This window comes from Pseudoliparis swirei, chromosome 10 (assembly GCF_029220125.1).
Source record: "Pseudoliparis swirei isolate HS2019 ecotype Mariana Trench chromosome 10, NWPU_hadal_v1, whole genome shotgun sequence".
Taxonomy (NCBI): Eukaryota; Metazoa; Chordata; class Actinopteri; order Perciformes; family Liparidae; genus Pseudoliparis; species Pseudoliparis swirei.
In genome coordinates this window covers 16694580-16717309 of record NC_079397.1, presented here as the reverse complement: position 1 = coordinate 16717309, position 22730 = coordinate 16694580, and the positions used below count along the sequence as shown (strand labels likewise).

The 22730-nt window shown below is 44.6% G+C and overlaps 2 protein-coding genes across 2 annotated transcripts; both read left to right on the top strand.

Annotated features, from left to right (window-relative positions):
- Positions 1–1459: 1459 nt before the first annotated feature.
- tmbim4 (transmembrane BAX inhibitor motif containing 4) lies at positions 1460–8792 on the top strand. Its single transcript, XM_056424821.1, has 7 exons — positions 1460–1657; positions 4134–4242; positions 5488–5593; positions 5675–5708; positions 5790–5907; positions 5991–6036; positions 7741–8792. The coding sequence occupies exons 1-7, from the start codon at positions 1567–1569 to the stop codon at positions 7945–7947; spliced, it is 711 nt and encodes a 236-aa protein (XP_056280796.1). The 5' UTR covers positions 1460–1566; the 3' UTR covers positions 7948–8792.
- Positions 8793–9000: 208 nt separating this feature from the next.
- Positions 9001–22673, top strand: lemd3 (LEM domain containing 3). Its single transcript, XM_056424818.1, has 13 exons — positions 9001–11140; positions 13139–13176; positions 13630–13699; positions 14173–14246; positions 15130–15209; positions 15294–15439; positions 16194–16295; positions 17771–17873; positions 18090–18268; positions 19422–19503; positions 19599–19704; positions 19800–19878; positions 20570–22673. The coding sequence occupies exons 1-13, from the start codon at positions 9871–9873 to the stop codon at positions 20737–20739; spliced, it is 2499 nt and encodes an 832-aa protein (XP_056280793.1). The 5' UTR covers positions 9001–9870; the 3' UTR covers positions 20740–22673.
- Positions 22674–22730: the final 57 nt, after the last annotated feature.

Genomic DNA, 22730 nt, shown 5'->3' with positions numbered 1-22730 from the left:
TTCACAATTCCAGTGCTCTTTTTGTTTCTTCTTCCTGCCTTCTGCTCTTTCTTCGCCTATTTCTTCTTTCATCTGACTTACTTTTTCCTTTTTTTCATCCTTAATTTTGCTTAATATCTTCACTTCCTGACTGTCTTGCCTCACCCTTTCTTCCTGTGATCTAATGGTTTAGTATATCGACTCTGCTTTTTTGTGGTCACAAGCAATAACTTGCCTCCAATGTTTCTGACGTGTTTATATATGTTGTAAAGTTCATTAGTAAGATAAGCATTTAACATTTTAGCGTATTTTCATGTTTATTTTGTACATGTAATATTGTTTGTATGTATTTTGTTTATATATTTGATTGTGTGTAACTTCTGTTCTTTATGTTTGTTTATTTTCTAAACATAAAACAACTTTTGATAAAAGCAATCAAAGAAATTCAAGACCTAATTCTCTGGTCTGCTTCCTGAATGCAGCAGGAGTGATCTGCCCTCAGCCCAACTCCCTGACTTGTGATGAAAGGGTGAAAGTCATGTGTCGGCTCATGCTCTGAACTTGTCAAACGTGTTCTTGCTGGCTTTCTCAATGTGTTTTTTATGAGTTGGGAATCCCCCTGCCAACAAGGAGTGAGTCAAAATCCTTCACTTGTCCTCAAGAGGCAAAGAGAAACTGAAATTCAACTTTACTCGGCGAGTGGTAGATCCTGCTTTTTAGCTTGTTTATTTTAGACAGAAGTTTTTTTCCTTCTTTTCTACATGTTCTCAGACACTTTTCATCCTGTAGAATCTACAGGATGAAAAGTGTGTAGATACTCAGGGGTAGTGTCATGGGATGTGTTCTCTGTGCGCTTTGCGAACTGGCACTACTTTTATTGTCATAATTAATGATCAAAACGAAAAAGTCAAAGTCAGCTTTATTGTCACTTCTTCCATTTGTGCAAAAATACAGAATATCTGAAAGTACGTTTCTCTCTTGGCCAACATAAAGTGTATTGTAGTAGTAATAATAATAATACTAATACTAATAGTAATTTAATAATATTCTGTTTATTTTGTATAGCCCAATATCACAAATTACGAATTTGACCCCACATCGGATCATGAAAAACTCCCAAGAAAATAGATAAATAAAGTAATAAAGTGCAAAACAGCTAACAACAACAACAACAAGAAAGAAACATGAAACAACATATACATTAAGAACTAAAACAAACTATAATAAAATATAAGTCTGTATTATAGCAGCATTTCGAGATATGAGTCTAAAAGAGGAGGAGTTCAGCTTCCTGACAGCATGGTTTACTCCGCATATTTATGATTATTGTGCATAATCGATATCTCTGGCCCACACTCCAACGTAACATGTGGCGCTAATGCACCTTAGTGCGGGTTGTCACTCTCCATAAAGCCGAGAAAAAAAGAAGTAGAAGAAGAAAACCATCCGGGTTGTTTGTTTACTCAGCTCGCCGACGTCACTTCCGGTGGTCGCAGCCAGTGTTTCCGTGTCCGGTATTGTCGTGAAGCCGCAGTAACCAAAGCGTTCCCTTCCTCCACCGAGCCGAGGACGCGTTGAAAGAACACGATGAGTACTGACAAATACCCCCGGTCGTCCATAGAAGACGACTTCAACTATGGCACGAATGTCGCCACAGCCAGTATCCAGATCCGGATGGGTGAGTGACGTAACGTCGTCGTGTTGACGGCACCTAGCCACGTCAGCTAACGGCGGTTAACGGCAGCTCATTACTGCTGTTCTAGCGAGCTATAGCTAACTACCATTCATCAACCGCAACGGGTCGCGCGCTCTCGGCTTGTGATGACGTCACCTGGGGTTAAACATAACTGAAGCTCTTTTCCCTGATGTCGTTCTGTGATATTCACTGAATGTGTTGAAGCTGTTCATCTGGTCACATGACATCTATTGTTCATCTGGTCACATGACATCTATTGTTCATCTGGTCACATGACATCTATTGTTCATCTGGTCACATGACATCTATTGTTCATCTGGTCACATGACATCTATTGTTCATCTGGTCACATGACATCTATTGTTCATCTGGTCACATGACATCTATTGTTCATCTGGTCACATGACATCTATTGTTCATCTGGTCACATGACATCTATTGTTCATCTGGTCACATGACATCTATTGTTCATCTGGTCACATGACATCTATTGTTCATCTGGTCACATGACATCTATTGTTCATCTGGTCACATGACATCTATTGTTCATCTGGTCACATGACATCTATTGTTCATCTGGTCACATGACATCTATTGTTCATCTGGTCACATGACATCTATTGTTCATCTGGTCACATGACATCTATTGTTCATCTGGTCACATGACATCTATTGTTCATCTGGTCACATGACATCTATTGTTCATCTGGTCACATGACATCTATTGTTCATCTGGTCACATGACATCTATTGTTCATCTGGTCACATGACATCTATTGTTCATCTGGTCACATGACATCTATTGTTCATCTGGTCACATGACATCTATTGTTCATCTGGTCACATGACATCTATTGTTCATCTGGTCACATGACATCTATTGTTCATCTGGTCACATGACATCTATTGTTCATCTGGTCACATGACATCTATTGTTCATCTGGTCACATGACATCTATTGTTCATCTGGTCACATGACATCTATTGTTCATCTGGTCACATGACATCTATTGTTCATCTGGTCACATGACATCTATTGTTCATCTGGTCACATGACATCTATTGTTCATCTGGTCACATGACATCTATTGTTCATCTGGTCACATGACATCTATTGTTCATCTGGTCACATGACATCTATTGTTCATCTGGTCACATGACATCTATTGTTCATCTGGTCACATGACATCTATTGTTCATCTGGTCACATGACATCTATTGTTCATCTGGTCACATGACATCTATTGTTCATCTGGTCACATGACATCTATTGTTCATCTGGTCACATGACATCTATTGTTCATCTGGTCACATGACATCTATTGTTCATCTGGTCACATGACATCTATTGTTCATCTGGTCACATGACATCTATTGTTCATCTGGTCACATGACATCTATTGTTCATCTGGTCACATGACATCTATTGTTCATCTGGTCACATGACATCTATTGTTCATCTGGTCACATGACATCTATTGTTCATCTGGTCACATGACATCTATTGTTCATCTGGTCACATGACATCTATTGTTCATCTGGTCACATGACATCTATTGTTCATCTGGTCACATGACATCTATTGTTCATCTGGTCACATGACATCTATTGTTCATCTGGTCACATGACATCTATTGTTCATCTGGTCACATGACATCTATTGTTCATCTGGTCACATGACATCTATTGTTCATCTGGTCACATGACATCTATTGTTCATCTGGTCACATGACATCTATTGTTCACCTGGTCACATGACATCTATTGTTCATCTGGTCTCAACATCTATTGTTCATCTGGTCACATGACATCTATTGTTCATCTGGTCACATGACATCTATTGTTCATCTGGTCTCATGACATCTATTGTTCACCTGGTCACATGACATCTATTGTTCACCTGGTCACATGACATCTATTGTTCATCTGGTCACATGACATCTATTGTTCTGTCCATCCTGGAGACGGGTCCTCCTCTGTTCTCTCCTGAAGGGTTCTTCACTTTTTTCCACGTGAAAGTTGTTGTTCCTTTTTTTTTGGGGAGTTTCTCCTGATCCGATGTGAGGTCAGAGATATAATATATAACACGATCCATGTAAAAACAGAAGGAGATATAGAGAAGGAGCATCATCAGGGGCGTGACAATGAGTTGTAGTTTAATTTAGGTTTAGGATTTATGAATGGGCTTGAGTCAAAGATGGCTGCTGCTCCACCTCCTGGGTCGGAGACTCGAGGAATGTGAGTCTTAATATGAATTGGTGTTGATTCATTAAGGCTGACATATTCTTTGATGACTTTGTTTTGCATGATTCGGCCTCTGGTTACTTTTGATTTCATGAATTTAAGGTGGGTAGTTCCTCTCACATAAAGACAGGGATTTGAGCCTCTGGTTAAAAACAATAACTGTACAATCCAGCTTCATTTCCGTCACTCCGTTGTTGTTGTCTCTGTGTGCAAGACTTCCTGAGGAAGGTGTACAGCCTGCTGAGCGCGCAGATCATCCTGACCACAGCCACCTCCGCCCTCTTCATGTTCTCTCAACCCATCAAGGAGTTCGTCCACGCCAGGTGAGGATGACCGTGGCAGTTTCCTTTTTCCTCTGTGAATCAGTGGGCATGATTTAAACACATCACCCAAAATGACCATTTGTTTATAGGCAGGGTTCGTACGGTCATGGAAAACCTGGAAAAGTCATGGAATTTTAAAATGGTCATTTCCAGGTCTGGAAAAGTCATGGAAAAAACTTAAATCATAAAAGTTTTGGAAAAGTCATGTTCATTTACACCGACTTTGAAATAATTAATATGTTTTTTAACCCTCCTGTTACCTTTGGGGTCAATTTGACCCCATTCAATGTTAAACGTCTCTAAATAAATGAATATCATCATTTTCTTTTGCTTCATATTTCATGACTTTTCCTAATTTATTGGGGACAACTGGGAAAACCTCAAATTCACACGATGTTATGTTTTCAATGTCCTGGACACAACTTGTGTTCTTTGGGGTCAATTTGACCCCAGGCTGTTTTTTACTGTGTAAAACATCTAAGAAATATCAACTTTTTTATTGATTTAAAGGGCTATTTAGGTAGTCAACAAACAAACATAACGTACCTGACACTTAAACTTGGGAAACAATATTAATTCTAATAATTTTCTGGAGTTTTTAATTGCTGGGGTCAAATTGACCCCGAGGGTAAAATATGAAGGTAACAGGAGGTTAAAGAAAGACGCTCAAAATATAAGCCGGCGTACGCTCTCAATACGCAACATTTTCTACATTTTTCATGTTTATACCGAGATTTCATTTTGTTCATGGAAATTTGGTTTAAAGTCTTGGAAAAGTTCTGGAAATCCATCGATCAAAATGTGTAAGAACCCTGTATAGGTTACTTTTTTGCAATCATCTTCCAATTACGAAAACCTTCGTAAACGGTGGTTTAGATGTAGCTTTGGACCTCCGTTGACTTCAGTTCATCGAGGAGTTACTTAGCTTTGGGGTTCTTTGTCCACGACTGAGAGGCTGAAGTCCTCTTCAAGACTTCCGAGGTAACAAGCTGAGTAACTGATACACAAAGGGTCATTTTGGGGGTGAAGTATTCCTTTAAAGTTAAATAAAAGTTGGGCTGGATGTATCACGGATGTCTCAACAGTTGGACCCTTTCTCTATGAATATATGTCCTCTTTTGACTGTTATTGATATCCTCCTGTATCTACAGTCGTCTGTTCTCACTGCCGTTAGAATGGATTTATCACCACACCGTTTGAGGAGAATGATTCTTGTTTGCATGACTGCTCCGGTTCCCTCCCCAGTCCCGCGGTGGTGTTGGCTTCGGCTCTGGGCTCTCTGGTGGTTCTGGTGGCCCTGGCCGTGTACAGACACCAGCATCCGGTCAACCTCTACCTGCTGCTCGTCTTTGTAAGTTTAACAAAGTGTGAGAGCGTGAACCATTCAGGTGAGCTGGTTGGAGCGCGTCGCTAATTGTTTCTTGTTTTTCAGACTCTGCTAGAAGCGATCTCTGTGGCCACAGCTGGTAAGTATTCTCATTCCAGATGGAGTCGGTGTCCGTCCTTTGAGCCCGTTTGCAGACTGAAAGAGTTCTTTCTCTCCGCAGTGACCTTCTACGAGTACTCCACGGTCCTGCAAGCCCTGTGCCTGACCTGTGCCGTGTTTGCTGGACTGACCATCTACACGTTCCAGTCCAAGAGAGACTTCAGTAAACTGGGAGCAGGGTGAGTGTGTCAGCGCTGCTGCTCCCGTTCCCTCTTCCAGGGGGAGCCACTGTCCCGCTCACTGCTCTGCTTCGTGCTTACAGGCTGTTCGCCTGCCTGTGGATCCTCCTCATTGCCGGCTTCATGAGGGTAAGTGACTTTCAAGTGTCTTCTGCATTGTGAGGAACAGACCTGTGAGCCTGATGGCTTATCAGGCACCACAAGAAAGGATAAAAAAAAATTCTGGAAGGTTATCACGAGGCCCTTTTTTATGTTCTTGGAAAAACTTTTTTTCTTCTTCTTTTCCTACGGCTCCACCGTTTTTATTGTTACTCCCAGGGGCAGCAACGAAAAGGGCCTCGTGGAAATAAATGAGAAAATTTAATGAAAAAAGTTTAATAAAAATGAACAAAATGAGCAAATAAAGAGAAAAGAGAGACAACCATTTATTTATTTATTTTTAATCTCCAGAGAGGATTATCCTCCTCATATACCCACCTGCCAGGTAGCAGGACAGAAGTGTTAGGATGCTTAGTCAGTACCATTAAATAGTGAAGCATAGAATATATAGTAATCCATTTAATATATATAGCGCTTTTTAAGGTACTCAGTCATTTTACACATTAATTACACCGTAGACACAGATACAGGGTTAAGTGTCTTGCTCAATGACGCATCGAGGGGCGGGGCTTGAACCGCCAGCCCCCTGATTGAAAGACGTACTTCCTAACCACTGACCCACAGTCGCCCCTCATATATAATTATAATAATAATACATAATAACTTTATTTATATAGCACTTTTAAAAACAATGTTTACAGAGTCAAAGCAAAACAAGTGGAATAGCAAGAAACCAATATTACATTTAAAAGTATATATTAAAATTAAAATTAAAAACAAATAAATTAAAAACCAAATAAATTAAATTAGGGGAACCAAAGTTCTGCATAAAAAGACTAGATCACTTAAAAGCTGTTCTATAAAAATGGGTTTTAAGAAGTGATTTAGAGGAAGTTACTGATTCTGCGAACAAAGCATACGGAGTCAACAGGACGTTGTTATTTGGGTATTTATTTACATTCACGTGGCTGATTAGACTCCCAGCATGCAGGTGGTGTAACGGTCGATTGCTCGTTGTACTTCCGAGGTGGGCAGCAGCCTGCATGAAGCAGTAGATCAATGGAACGTGACTAATATTAGGTCGGTGACTCATGATGTTGCTCTTTTTTGTTTATGTACTGCCGAGCCCAAATGTGGAAGCTGTGGAACACGACTGTCCAGTTCAGTGACAAAACTCTGATGTTTCATGTCTTAAAATAGCCTCTTCGTTGAGCTCTGCTGCCACCTCGCTCCCTACAGAGGAGCTTTTTTTTTAGGGTTCGTACGGTCATGGAAAACCTGGAAAAGTTGTGGAATTTGTAAATGGTTATTTTCAGTCCTGGAAAGAAAATAAATCCCAAAGTTTTGGAAAAGTCCTGGAAATGTGTCATATACATATGTGCATTGTACGCTGAGTTTTAAATGAAGAATATGCTTTTTAAAAGAATGACGTTTAAAATATAAGCCGGCTCGCAGCGCAAATTTCTCGCGCTGCAAGTGAACGCACCGTAAGACATTTATGTCTCTCATTCATTTGTGTCATTTAGGTTGTACTGTATGCTTTGGAATTCTCATTGTTAGTTTAAATACGACATTCTCTCACTTTTTCATGTGTACACCGAGATTTCACAACATGCTTGGTCATGGAAATTTGGTTTAAAGTCCTGGAGAAGTCCTGGAAATTCATTGGTTAATGTGTCTGAAGCCTGGCTTTAGTCGCGCCTCCTGTCTCGCTGACGCTTCTCCTCCCCGCAGTTCTTCTTCCACAGCGACAGCACCGAGCTCATCATGTCCGGCGCCGGCGCCCTGGTCTTCTGTGGCTTCATCATCTACGACACGCACCTGCTGATGAAGCAGCTGTCGCCCGAGGAGCACATCCTGGCCTCCATCAACCTGTACCTGGACGTCGTCAACCTCTTCCTGCACATCCTGCGTCTCCTGGAGTCCATGAAGAAGCACTGAGATCAATCCACCCGGAGCTGTTGGCGGCGTGGGGGTGTGGGCGGAGCCACGGGCCCCTTTTAGCTTCGTGGACACATTCTAGGCCCGTTTTCTAATCAAATGAGACGGATTTGATTTAAATCCCTCTCGTGGCTCAAATATGCCGTTTCACTGAGGAATAGTTACAGTACAGAAGATAAAGTCACTAAAACTTTAACAGAATCACTCACTACATCCTTCTATTTTAACAGAAACCCAACATTATAACAACAAAAGAGGGATTTATTGCAGCACTTTTTCACTCGCTGTCCTAAATAAATATAAATGAATAAATATATTTGACCTGTGAAGCATTAGCGAATGCATTTTTTTTTTTTTTTCAAGAATATCTTATATTTGGATTTCACACATCTATCATTCCACTAATTTATCCTCCAACTGAATTTATTGTTGAATGTCCTCAATGTTGTCGAACAGGAGTGTTTTTGTATTCCAGCCTCACTGTTCAGTTTAAAGAAGCGCATGCCTGGGCTTATTGATGTGCGTGATTGTACATATTTCGATGGCGTCAATGTATCCGTGTACAGTTTGGTACCGCAGTGTCGTACGATGAGGAGTAATGTCGAGCATCGGGACACGGTTAAATGTTATGAAGACACTCGCGTCATCGGTTCCTATTGAATGATTCCATAAACTGACCCTGAATGTGTTTCAGACGACAGTCTGCATGTCTTAATGAGTCACTGTGTCGTGTTGGGTATGGTTTCGGATTGATTGTCCATTTTAACTGCTGTAAAAATCTGTCGTTAAACATTCTTCATGTTAAAATAAATATTGCAATATTTTCTGAAAGGGAAAAAATTTCACCGAGAGCTTCTTTGGATGTGTGGGTTTATTTGTCTGTGGATTAATATGATCCTATTCTCAAAAAGAAGGAAGCGGATGAACTAACACACTTTAGAAATGATGAATATTGACTGAAAGGGTGGAATTCTTTCTGTTGATCCCTTATTGTCTGAATGGGGAAACGCTCAATGAGAACTGTGTACACAATTTGCTTTAAGGGTTGAACAAAGCGGTTAAGCTGAGAACATTACTTTATTAAGATGACAAATACAATTACAAGATTAGCTGCAACATGTATTGTCATAGAAGTAAATCAAAGAAATGTATCTGGGTGGCGCCCTGAGAGAAAAGTTAAAGAAACCGACTAAAATGTACGCCAGTTATACATCGAGTTGAATCAATACAGGAAATGTACAAACAAATACGATGGTAACATATCAACTAGTACAAATAGAAAGAACACACGTTATTAATACTAACACAAAATGTATGCATAAATAAAAAGTTAAGAGACAAAATATAGAAAAAATAGAGTGCAGAAAACTCCTGAAGCAGATCAATTGTAATGGCGCGTGTATTTATTTTTAATATGCTAAACAGTCTAATTTCACAAATCCAATAATGAATAACTCAATAGATGGTATACATTCAGAAAGGTTGGCTTTATGAATGTGAAATGTTAAGATTAGTAAATATAACAGCATATTTTATTTTCCAGTTCTTGTTTTCATATTACAAAATATCTATAGCTTTCAACAAATTGTGTGGTTTGCTAAACAATCCTTAAGTTTTCTCGAGAACACTAGTATAATACTTATAAAATAAATAATCTATTGTATCTTCTCGCTGGATATATTGTTTTATACAATTATGTAGAGTGTGTTTCTCTTATTTATATATATTTGTTATACATTTGCTCTACGTTTTACAATTGTTCAGTTTAACATATTGTATGCGTCCTGGGAAAGGTTGTATATCTGAGAAACTCTCATTTACCGACAGTTTGCTGTTGATTTTGAACGCAGCACAGTTAGTCTACTTCCGCTTCACTCACACGTCACTTCCGTTACACTACCATCTGCGAGAGTTTTGTCCAAGATGGCGTCAACGCAGTTATCGGATGAGGAGCTTTTCTCCGAATTAAAGCGATTTGGTTTCACTCCGGGCCCGGTAACCGAAAACACTCGGCCCGTATATTTAAAGAAATTGAAGAAGCTTCGCGAAGAGCAACAGCAGCGGAGCTCCAGGCCGGGAAAACCCCGGAGCGGCGGGGCCGTCAACAGCACCGCTGGCGGAGGCAACACGGCGGGATCCAGGCCGGACGGCCATGACGTCACGCACCTGAGCTCGAGCAGGAGACCGGGCAGGAAGTCCTCCGTCCTCGGCTTCAGCTCCGACGAATCCGACGCCGAAACTCCATTGAAAAGAAAAGGCCTCAATTATAGCGGCAAGGCGGACCGAAGCTCCGGTTTCCCACAGCAACCGAAGATAAGGCCCGCGACGACGCCGAGAGCGGCGAGCAAGAGTCCGCCGAACATTCACAATTCTTCCCCGGGTCCGAGAAGCGTCTCCTTGGGCTGGGGACTTCGTGCCAGATCCAGTCCCGAGGCGGAAGGGAGAGATTACGACGAATCGGGGGACGAGGATGACCGCGAGGGGGAAGCGGAGAAGAACTCTCGCTCTTTAAATGGCTGCGGAGCGTCTCATTTGAACACAAGCAAGCTGGCTGCGGATTACTCGGACTCGGACGAGGAGGAGGAGGAGGCGGCGGCGGGCCTCGGTGCCAGAGAGCCGAGACGGAGCCACCAGAAAGCCGGGGTTCCTCTCCACGGAGCGGGCCGAGGGGCAGCCCGACCGGGTAACCCGCCCGATAGTCTCAATATGCTGGGAAGCCGGAGGGAGGAGGGGGAGAAAGACGAGGCGAAGAGGAGGGACGAGGACCCGCCGGGAGGCTCTCGCAGCCACAACGTCCCCAGGAAATCCATCTACGTGTCCCTCGCGGAGAACCAACCAGGGGAGGCCGGCCACAACAACCACGTGGACGGGGAGGACGGAGCCGCGAGGAGCGGCGGCCGGTTCGCCATCGGGTTGAGACCGCGCTTCTCCAACTACAGCAGCCTGTCCCAGACCTACAGGAGCGACCACTCCAACCACTCGTACAGCCAGGCGCTGCTGAAGCAGAAGCTGTCGGTCCCGGAGGACGAGCTGCTGCAGCAGTTCAAGCGGGACGAGGTGGCCTCCGCCGGGAGCTTCAGCGCGCACTACCTGTCCATGTTCCTGCTCACGGCGGCCTGCCTCTTCTTCCTGCTGCTGGGCCTCATGTACCTCAGGATGAGGGGCTCCGGGTCCTCAGAGGTGGATGGAGTCAGTAAGTCTCGGGCCTTTCCCAGCGTCCAGCCCCTCATATGCCTGGCTGCTTGTGGAAACCCTCACCCAGGGCATGTAAACAGAGCTGCTTGCTCGACACACCTGAGATTCACAACAATAATCTGATTTATTTCTGGACACATGTCAAACTAGAATGGGCACTCGGTAGAGCGCATACCTTCGCATATCACAAGATTGGGCCTTGAATTATGAACATTTTGGCATTAGTTGCATGCCAATTGGATATAAATTGACCGTGCTATGGTAAAAAGAAGGTGTTGGCCTTTTCATGACCTTGACATTGACCTTTGACCCGGTCGATCCCAAAATCTAATCAAATGTTCCCTGGATAATAACCAATCATTCCACCAAATTTCATGCGATACGGTTTAATATATTTTGAGTTATGCGAGTAACACGCATACAAATAAATAAATAAATACACGGCGATCAAAACATAACCTTCCGCATTTTCAATGCGAAGGTAATGACATGGTTGATTATATCAAAAGACCTCTCGGGCAACTGGGCTCAGCGAACATGTCAATGATAATTTATCATCTTTTCATAGAACCATATTGTGATGCATACACACACATATCTTGATATTGTCAGGGCTGGATGTTTTATAATAACTTTTCACTTAAATGTATGCATTTTGCACTAAAGTCTAAGCTCTAGTTCTAATCATTAAAAGAGAAAATATTTCCCCAAAATGATGTGTAGCAACTATATTTTAGGGACGTTGAGCGACGTGATCTCTGACCTCCTTCAACCTCCTGGAACCAGTGTCTCGTCAATCCTGTAGCGCAGATCTCGTTTTCCATCCATCCCTCACGCGGATGCAATAGCTGGATTGGTTTGGTAGTGGCCAGAGCGCTGCCCGTAACGTCATCCATTTACCTTTTTTTTAAAGCTGTGGCATTTTTACATTCACGAGTTCACACAATGCCCATTTGAGCCTGCCAGGTGAAGCGCTCTGTCCGTCTTCGTACACCCGAGTTGTGGTGTCTGGTGTCTCCACCACCAGAAGAATGCCGACTGCTCTCAGGTGGAGCTCGGCCTGTTCTAGCTCTCTGAATGGAGACGCGGTCGGTCAATAAATGGCCGGATTGAACAGAAACAAAGAGGGAGGATTAAAGTCCAAGAAAAGAAAGCGATCGGCTGCGAAAGATTCCCGCCGGGGTCGAAGTGGCGAGCAAAAGTTCTGCACCCAAACGCAGTGCAGACGGTGTTGGTTCTGATCGGGCAAACTATTTCCCCTCAGCCGTTTCCAGGCGTCGGCTTTCTGCCGGTCCAAACCGTCACCTGTCCTCTGCGATGCACGGATGAATACAGGTATCCAGGAGCGTTGCGGGAACAAGATTACCCATAACACAAACTCACAGACAATGAGAAACGGAGGAATGATGATGTCCATCGACGGTAATAACGCTGACATCTTAAGCTCAAAGGATCTTTTTACGATTTATGAATCGCGTCAGAGATACCCCCCAAAAAACCGGTGAAAGAACCCGGTTATAATAATAAAAAAACACGGACGGAAACGAGGAACGCCGGTTTAAACTTTTTACAAAGATCTCGCCGTGTAAAATTCCCATTTTAATGTAAACGTAAACAGTCGGCATCATGAAAATATCTTTAAAAAAAAGGTTGACCTCTTCACTCGCTGCAGTGTTCAGGCGGCCGAGTTCTGCCTGCATCGAGATGGCAGCGCTCCGCGGGCCTCCCCCATGTGGGCGAGTCTCCCGCTCAGACGCTGACTCACCCGCTCAGCGACGTCTGAACTCCACTCGCATTCCAGTCTCAAAAAAAAAAAGAAGAAAAGTGCTGTATTATTGTAAACGACGGAGTTTTCCCTCCTGGTCTCGAGCCGGTGCCTCATCTGTGTGCGGTGCTTTTTTTGGGGGATTACGGTGTTTATCGTGAACATGCTGACGTCTCTCTCTCTCTCTCTCCCTCTGTCTGTCTGTGTCTCTCTGTCTCTCTCCTCTCACAGTTAAGAACCACCCTTTTGGCAGCGACTTTGACGATTACGTAAGTAGATATTTCCTGAACCCTCTTCTCTCTCTCCTTTTTTCTTTGCATGTCGATGTCGTGCTGCAAAGTTTCTGTGCCATAACTTGTTCCGCCGCCACTTTCACCAATTTAAAGTGACACGCACATCTTTGGCAGCTCGCTGTCGCTAATTACGGCTCAATTCGGACTAACTTTATTCCAGGCCACGGACATGTCCGCCGTCTGGTTTAAACGCTCTGCGCAGCTGGCGTCTCCACTCGGCCCGATACCATTTGTGATGGGAGAGCCGCCCCTTAAACCCGCCGTCCATTAACGCTGCTTCTCCATAGTTCAACCGCATTTCAGCCAATCCATGCATCGGCTGGATTACAATGAGGAGCCATCATGTTATGTTCTGCTTCCCGTCTGGTGGTCAGTGTGAGCCTTCACTGTGCAGCTCAGTGTGACCACTGAATGTGTTACCGTCTGCAGGACAAGGCGATGAAGGACCTGCTCCTCAAGCTGCTGCTGAATCTACACGACCACCTGGCCAACGTCGCCGGTAACTATAATCTCCGCACGACGCTCTGTGGCTGATCGGCTGACCGTAGAGCAGCGTGGAGGAACAAGATGTTATTATTCATGCAGCAACCACGAGTTGAGAATGTCTGGAAGCTGTTTGTCAGACAGTCACGCTAAATGATTTTTCACTTTTCTAGACGACAGATTAAAGAAAGAATGTGTCAAATGGGCCAGAAAAGGTCTCCTTGTCAGACAGATCTGTTAACGCTGTAATGAAAACAATATTTTGGTGATTATCTGATACCCAGGAGATGAATGATATCTAAATAAATTCTTCATCCAGAGTACTTTATCCAAATCGCATCCTCCAGAAATGATCCATTAGAGTTTATTTAAAGTCGTCCGTCACGCTGCCGGGTCCCTTTGTGCCCGACCTGCGATCGGGGGTCCTAACCGGGCTGTGAAGGCGTATCGTGTTGATACAGGGGGCTGTTGTTGGTGTTGTGATTACAGGCCAGCACGACTGTGGAGACCAGCACCATCCCAACCGGAGTCTGTCCATGAAGGAGGCCTCTGCGTATCTCCTGGTAAACCACACACGAACATCCCTCTGCTGGTCGCGTACAATAGTGAAGCGGATTTAAAGTCACGCTTTAATATCCGTTCATAGTGCTGTGGAAACAGTTATTCAAGTTGGCGTTTTACAAGATTGGATTGAAAGTTAAAGCAGGACTGTGCTAACGTTAACTAGCCGTCCTGCAGACTTCCACCCAGGTTAGTTGTTGACTATGTGTGAGACAGGTGCGCGACAGTGTGCAAACAAGTACGACACACCTGTGGTGTTGTAACACCGTCGTATGCAATTAGTGACACTAGTTGTACTTGTTTGCACACGTGCAGTAGCGATCAGGACGTTTGTTCAGGGCCGGCGGGACAAAGTGAGCTCTTCTTGTTCTTCACGTCGGGTCTCTGCCGCCACGCGGTGAGGGCTGATCTCACTTTACTCTCAGAGATGAGAGAAACTTGAGTTTCTTAGCCAGTTTGTTTTCTTTCTTTTTTCAAGCTGTTGCGCAACAGACAACAATGCAAACTCAGGATACAGACGACATCAGAGAGTAAACAAAGACGATGTCGGGATGCTCCCATCGCACGTGCGTCGGCCGGTTCCGTTTTTTCCCGCCGTCTGATTTGCCCGAGTCCCGATTTATTTCTGTCTGAGTTACATAAAAAACATTCCTAATCTTTCTTTCATGGTAACTTGTTTATTATAGTGTATGTTTATAATGAAACAGTCTGTTAACTTATTGTGTTTTTAAACTTGACTCCCAAAAACACAATAGCATGATCGGCTATATGATTGGCCTGCAATCTTTGCCAATCAGCTTGGCAACTCTGAAGCGGAGGCGATGTTCACGGTGGGATCTGATTGGTCCTCTTCCTCTCATCCGTACTACGTGTCTTTCTGTTCAGACTCAGAATCAGGAGTTTGAGGGCTTCATTGAAACGGCCCTGGAGTGGATCATCCGGACAGGCCAGGACGTCGGCATACGGTAACGCAGGATGTTCATATTCATGCTGATCACAAGCGTCGCATCCGATGGCCTTACTCAGTGTGTGTGTGTGTGTGTGTGTAGGCTGAGTGGGACGCTCGCTGACGAGCCGCTGACCGATGTGTCCGAGATCTCTCAGCTGGAGTCCAGCCATCCCAAGATGCCCTTCACGTGCCGCTTCCGACGAGCCTTCTTCACAGTCATCAGCAGAGTCTTCCTCATTGCAGTCGGTGAGAAACACTTTTTTTTTTTAAACGTATCCTCTCCTATCTCCTTCCATCCTCTCCGAGTATCGAGTGTCTGTCTCATTACGCGACATTTAACCAGGACGAGAGTCTGTGGTGAACGAAGGGTCACCTGGTGACCGAGCTCCACCTGTTGGTAGCAGACATCGACACTGATGATGACTGGAGGCAACTGACACCAATAGATGGTTTAAAGATGAGAGCCAATGTTGACCAATACAGCACGGTTTCTTTTTTTACATGATTATTTATTTATTTCTACTGTAAGAAAATAACGCCAAAGAACTGATGCAATCCAACCCCCCATGGCCCTTTTCCTCCGAAATATATCTTTTGGTTAAAAGTCCAAATGTTATCCTTTTTTACTTATTTATAGTGGTTATTTACATTAAAGTCTAATTATTTTGAAGGGTAAAGCTGTGTGATTGGTCCATCGCATACGGGGATCTGCAGTAATCCGCTACACCACTAAGTAGGAGGCGCTGTGCACAGTGTATTAATATAGCAACGATAAAATAAAGTGCACTATAATATCAGAATTTAAGTAACCAAGGAGTCGACCAGAGGGATGAAATCCATCCGTCCATTTTCTAAACGCTGTGTCCTGACCAGGAGGAGGAGTCGGTGAGACGATGACACCGAAGCCCAAATCTTAAGATCGTGCGCAAAGCACCGGGGCGGCGACAGGTGAGCCGTCCTCCTGTTCCTCCGTGTGACCCCCCGTGTCTCCTGTGTGCAGCGGCCGGCTGCGTGTGGAGCGTGGTCTGCTACATGAAGTATCGCTGGAGGAGAGAGGAGGAGGAGACCAGGCAGATGTACGACATGGTGGAGCGGATCATCGGTAAGGAGACGAAGACGTGGCCGCCGCTCCATCGGCACCAAGATCTCATAACGGCCGTGGAAACACGAGCGCCTCTCACCACAGAGCCCTTTAGGCTCGTTCACGTGGGTCAGAGCGTCTTCAGGGGTCAGCGGTATATATATATCTTTATTCCAGACTCATGGGTCCATAAAACAACAAATACAACTAGAATGGGCACTCGGTAGAGCGCATACCTTCGCATATTACAAGATTGGGCCTTGCATTATGAACATTTTGATATTAGTGGCATGCCAATTGGATATAAATTGACCGTGCTTTGGTAAAAAGGAGATTTTGCCCTTTTCATGACCTTGACATTGACTTTTGACCTGATCGATCCCAAAATCTAATCAAATGGTCCCCGGATAATAACCAATCATCCCACCTAATTTCATGCGATTTGGTTTAATACTTTTTGAGTTATGCATACAAATTAATAAATAAATACACGGCGATCAAAACATAACCTTCCGCATTTTCAATGCGAAGGTAACAACAATATATAAAATACAATACGAGGACACCGGTCCAGCCATTGCAGCCAAAAAGTCACTCGGATTCTGAAGGCATCATTGAAAGCTATAGATCGCATAGCAGTGGTTTTATTAAACAACTCTTTTTGGAGGGTGACCTGGAGAAGACGGGCAGCAACATAAGAAACACGTCAGTTACACACAGAACAAGACGAGTTAAAAGAAACAAAGTTAAGAGACGCATAACGGTTAATTTAAGAAGCTTTGACACGTTGGTAAACCTGCAGCTGCTCAGCTCTGGACATGTATTCTAGTCATTCATCAATAATAAACAATGTGATTTTGTTTCGGGAGCTATTTAAATGCTGAAAGGACATTATGATGGTAGTTTATTATGCTATAGTATTCTAATGCTCACACGATCTTTAATTGCTGAATTTAACTGCTTGAGATGTGATATAAATGTGCGGTTTTAAAAAATGTCTGGCATTATTTTAGAGGTCACAATAAGTAATTTAAAAATGGGACTATGAGGACTAACCTCACCAGCTTCACAGTCATTTCCAAATGATTACATCCCAGAACTGTTACGGGGTCCAAGTATCCCGAAATAACTCATAAACTAAACATTTATGCTTCATGCAAAAGGAACTCAGTGTCTGTAGAGGCGAGGCTCGTGGGTGCCATGGAACCGATTATCACTTGTGTATTTTTAGGTTAGAGGTCATGGGACTACTTCACACCGGTTTATCCCTCTCCAGAATGTCGTCTCACTCCGGGTGTTATTCCGACATCTCCTCGTGTCACATGACGCCGCTGCTCCTTAGTGTCGCGCTTAATACTGACATTACATCTCATGTATAGTATTTGAGGTAAACAGTCCTGCTCATGGGTTTTGTCAGATGGGGGCGTGGACTTTTACGGTTTCTGTCTGTATCATAGACTCTTAAATGGTTTCCTCCCAATGCTGCTGGTGTTCAGATGTGCTGAGGAGCCACAGTGAGGCCTGCCAGGAGAACCAGGACCTGCAACCCTACCTGCCCATCCCCCACGTCAGAGACTCCCTGGTTCAGCCTCAGGACCGGTCAGTACCAACACCGCCAGAACTTGATCGTCGGTATCCGAGTCCAGATGGTAACTGGCATACGGGTCAAAGAAGAACAAAATATGTATATCGGGGCCTGAAATGAAAACCGGCCAAACTGGAATAATGATATTTTACCAGACGGGTGTTCAGTTGTGATCCGTGTCTGACCGCGTCGGCTCTGTTGAGGAAGATGTGTCTGTGATGCTTTCACAGGAAAAAGATGAAGAAGGTTTGGGAGCGGGCCGAGAGATTCCTCTCGGCCAACGAGTCCCGGATTCGAAAGGAGAACCAGAGGCTGGGCGGAGCGGACTTCCTGGTGTGGCGGTGGATCCAGCCGTCGCTCAGTTGTGACAAGACCTCCTCGATGCCTTCCAAAGTGTGGCAGGGGAAAGGTAACGCACATCTCGAGCGGGACCAGAGAACTTTTCAGATTGTCGCAACGTTGTGTTTCTCAAAGTCGAGGCTGCTTCCGTTGTTGGACCGGTCCTTCAAAGTCATCCTATGGGGGCGTGGCTAGACTCCTTACGAGCGTCTGGGTGTGCGGAAGAAATACACGGTTTAGCCAAAACATCCCAAAAAAGATTAAGAGTGATTCTGGTTGACAGACAGACGTAGAAAACTGTCGTAGCACCATCGCCTGCGACAGGCGCAGCGCGTCACCGCTGCTAACCCTGTTATTCCGCGGCCACCCCGGATGATGTCAGAGTCGATCTCATGGGGAGAAATGCTGGGTATTCAATAAAAGGACCGAGGACTCGGAGTCCCTCTCTTCTCTCGAGCCCCCTCCAGCCACGGCTCGCGCCGCGAGGCTCTACCAGCTAGCGCGATTCTTCTCGTCAGTATCTGTCACACCTGGCCGTCCCCAGCTGCGGCCTTTGATGCTTTTCATCTGATTCTAGCCACCTCTCTCTCGCGGCGCCCCTTATTGCGGATTGGTTGTCAGCATGTCGTAGTAGTTCTAATGGGATCCCTTTGATCTGTTTATTTTACACATTCACGCATTTTTCTTTTCGGCCTGGTCTATTCATTACATTTCCTAGTATAGTAGCAATATTGATTTAGCATTCCACAGAACAAATTTTTTTAAATACATTGTTCAGAAACAGATTGTGGCGAATGCAAAAGATACAAAACTGTCCACCAATCAGCACAAGCTGCAGTGTGTGTTTTAAAGCTATGTGAAGGCGCTCTGGTGCTCAGAAACACTACCACTTTAGTCCACAGGGGGCGCCAGAATCAACACAATCACAGTTCCTTGTCGTAACTTTAGCTCCTGAGTTTAGCTTCTTTCTTTTCTTTCTCCAATGTTTAATAATTCCTTGAACCGTTAACAGTAATTGTTCATTTTTATTGTTGGTTAACGGTTCCGAATTTAAAAAAAAATGTATTTAAATTTGTTAACCAGGAAAAGCGTCCATTAAGATAATTTTTGTAAAAATTTTTTTTAACATCTTCTAGATAATTAACATCTCTAATCCTCCTGTGATTCGCTCTCACCTGTTAACACACACTCACTGCACCGTCTGTTCTCCGTCTCCTCCTCAGCCTTCCCTCTGGACCGGAGGAACTCTCCTCCCAACAGCCTGACTCCGTGTCTGAAGATCAGAAACATGTTTGACCCGGTCATGTGAGTAGCGCCCCCTGCTGCCCGCCGGATGCGCTGTCGGGTGACTTTTCCTTTTTTTCCGCCTCGTAAACCTCCTCCTTCTTTTGAAACGTCAGGGAGGTCGGGGAGAACTGGGACCTGGTCATCCACGAGGCCATCCTGGAGAAGTGCAACGACAACGACGGCATCGTCCACATCGCGGTGGACAAGAACTCGCGAGAGGTACCCCCCCCACACACACACACACACACACTTGTCCTATGAGCGACCTCACGTCTCCGCACTGATGTCACACTGCTTCTGCTCTCTCGCCACAGGGCTGCGTCTACGTCAAGTGTCTCTCTGCGGAGCATTCGGGGAGAGCCTTCAAGGCGCTTCACGGCTCCTGGTTCGATGGTAAGTCTCAATAACGGTTCATAACGTAAACCAATCGCCCATTTTTTTCTTCTCCTGCCTGAATTACGACTGACGAGCATTAGTTGTATATAAAAACAACATATTTTTATTATTATTAATATATTCACACAATATGACTATACAGGCTCGCAACTAACTTTTTACCACCATCTTCCCAGAGCCGCTACAATTTTTTTTTAAAGAAAAGAAAAATAGACCTTTAACGTTGATTAAAATTTGCTTTAGTTCACAAATTACTAATGTATTAAAAACAATGTTTTTAATTAAATAATATATTTGAATGGTTTATTTCAAATGTGGATGTTTCATTTTGACGTTAACAATGCAGCTAAAGTTAAAGTATTTATTTAGTAATAAAAAAACTAGATTTTACATCGGCCCCTCCAAAAGCTCGAACCAGATGGCCTTGTCATGAGAGGAGCAGCATGGCGTCGAGGACGATGAAGAGGGCTCCTCACGGAGGATGAGGAGGAGTAGACACCAAACCCTTTTTGTTACTCACTTAAGGTGGAACGACCTGGTTTTTTTTAAGGTGGTATTTTAAAATCCGGTATAATTAAGAGCGAAGACAACAAAGAGAAGCTGATGACGAGTGTGTGTGACGTTGGAATGAGTAAACGTGTGCGTGAGCCCTGTGTGTTGACGGCCTCCTCTTCCTCGGTCGTGGCAGGTAAGCTGGTGACGGTGAAGTATCTGCGCCTGGACCGGTACCACCAGCGCTTCCCTCAGGCTCAGGGCTGCAGCGCCGCCCTGAAGGCGTCCAGCCTCCACGGCGGCGCCCCGGAACCCGCGGGCGCCGCCGCCGCAGCCCGCTCGGCCAACTCTTCGGGCTTCTCGTGAGGCCCGCCGTCGGCTTCCTCCGATTTCTCCTCCCAGCACGACGGCACCGGTCCGCTGCTGCTCCCGCACAACGGGAAAGACTCCAGTCTGCGTCTCGGAGACGGCGAGGTTTCTTTTGTTTTTGTTTCTCGTTTTTTTCTTTTGTTGTCGCTTTTTTTTTTCTTCCCACACAGGACCGCAAGAGAAGCTGTTCAGCTGCGCGGTGTTTGTTTTCAATAATTTTCTTGTATTAAAATGTCATGGATTTAATGAAGGACGCAAAAAGTCCTTTCTGAAAAGGGATATTTAAGACGTGCGCAGAGACTCCGCCCCCCTCCCTCCCTGCTCCGCCTCTTCCTCAGTCGGACTCTCGGCGTGACGGTTGTCGCGCCGCGTGGAACGGGCTGCGCGTATCGATGCAACACACGGGTGTTGATTGCAATCTACTCCCTGTGGTTATTATTCTGATTATTATTATTATTTAGTCAAAGAGGAAGGTGTGAACGGTGGCACACGCTTTACGATGCATCGTCCGTAGTCAAAGCAAAACCATGAGATCACGTCTTTTAGTTTTTGTTTCTATTCCTTCTTGTTGCTCAGAGTTCACACGGAGTTCTGTGCCCCCCCCCCCCCTCCTTTAACTTTTTGATTCTTGTAATCCAGCAGCGCTCCAGCCACCTGAAGCTTTCTCCTCTAGTTATAATCCTATATACCCCCCCCTCCCCCACGGTATTATTATCTCCTATTACATTTTATCATGTGCCGCCCCTCATGAGTCGGGTCACCTTTAGTCGGCGCGGTGCTGGTCCAGAGGAGCGCGCCGGGCCTCGCGGTGCTCCGCGGTCCAGTTTACAAGCCGATGATGTCACCGCTGGTCTCGGATCAGATCGGCCTCTCGCGGCGACGCCGCCACTCTTCTTATTTTGCCATAAGGAAGAACCGCGAGGTTGTTGCTCGATCCCCGACGGTCCGACCCGTCTAGAGACCGCTTCGCATCTCGAGGGTTCCCGACCGCTCGTGCGCGCGTTTGCGTGTTCAGAGGATAAAAGACGCTCGGCAGACGACGCTACATTTATTTAACTTTTTTTCCGTATTTTTTTAATGCAGTGAAATGAATTGAGTTGGATTCAGTATTTGCAGTGTGTGTGTGTGTGAAGTCGTACAAGTGGTGCACATGTCAAAACGTTTCCAAACCCGCTGCAACGGTTTGCAGCAAAGCAACCCAACTGTGCCTTAAATGTGTGTGTGTGTGTGTGTGTGTGTTTTTAATAGACATGGCACTGCTGCATCACTGGAGAATGTGCTGGATTTAGGAAAGGTTAAACGGGCGAGGAAGGCGGCCATCGCTGTAGTTCTGCTAGAGTTTGACATCTTCAGATTTGGTATTTTGAAGCAGTTTTCCTTTGATATTAAACCAAATGCTTCTCTATTTATTATTATTATTTCTTTTTTTTTAAATCAGCTGTGGTGATGTATACACGACCCGTTTCATAACGTTTTTCTTTCTTTCCATCGAGGATGGACCTCTCGCGTCCGCTTCCAAACGATTGTCAGGATGTGTACGATGACAAAATAAAGTGAACACCTTGCGAAAATAAGCCAATTTGATAGTGCATCACCGCGATCTATTTTTGTACGCCTCCGGCAGGGTCTCGGCCCGCTTTCCGACGAGGCCAAATGCGTTGGCACTTCTCCAGTTCTGTGCTTCACCCTTTTTTAAATGCATTCTTCCCCTCTGTTGTATTTTAATGTAAACACTGTACATTTATATAACTGTAATATGTAATATTATATGCAGCTTTATTTCCCTTGCGCTGTGTGTTTTGACCAGTAGGGGGAGGTGGGGGGGTGAAATGAGGAGGTGTACAATACTACAGACATTTAAGAAGATACAGACGTTTTAATGTAATTTGTCAATTGTACAAACGGCTCAAATTAAAGGTTTATTAGGAGTTTTTAAATTGTGCTTGTGTATGAATGCTCATTTCTGCCGGGGAAAATACATTATTTTA

What these genes read in the sequence shown, in the direction of transcription:
- tmbim4 (XM_056424821.1), top strand. Translation starts at nt 1,567, where the DNA reads ATGAGTACTGACAAATACCCCCGGTCGTCCATAGAAGACGACTTCAAC. An exon ending in GATCTCTGTGGCCACAGCTG is followed by an intron (nt 5,709 to 5,789) that starts GTAAGTATTCTC and finishes TTCTCTCCGCAG; the next exon opens with TGACCTTCTACGAGTACTCC. An exon ending in TCATTGCCGGCTTCATGAGG is followed by an intron (nt 6,037 to 7,740) that starts GTAAGTGACTTT and finishes TCCTCCCCGCAG; the next exon opens with TTCTTCTTCCACAGCGACAG.
- lemd3 (XM_056424818.1), top strand. Translation starts at nt 9,871, where the DNA reads ATGGCGTCAACGCAGTTATCGGATGAGGAGCTTTTCTCCGAATTAAAG. An exon ending in CTCAGAGGTGGATGGAGTCA is followed by an intron (nt 11,141 to 13,138) that starts GTAAGTCTCGGG and finishes CTCCTCTCACAG; the next exon opens with TTAAGAACCACCCTTTTGGC. An exon ending in CAAAGTGTGGCAGGGGAAAG is followed by an intron (nt 18,269 to 19,421) that starts GTAACGCACATC and finishes TCTCCTCCTCAG; the next exon opens with CCTTCCCTCTGGACCGGAGG.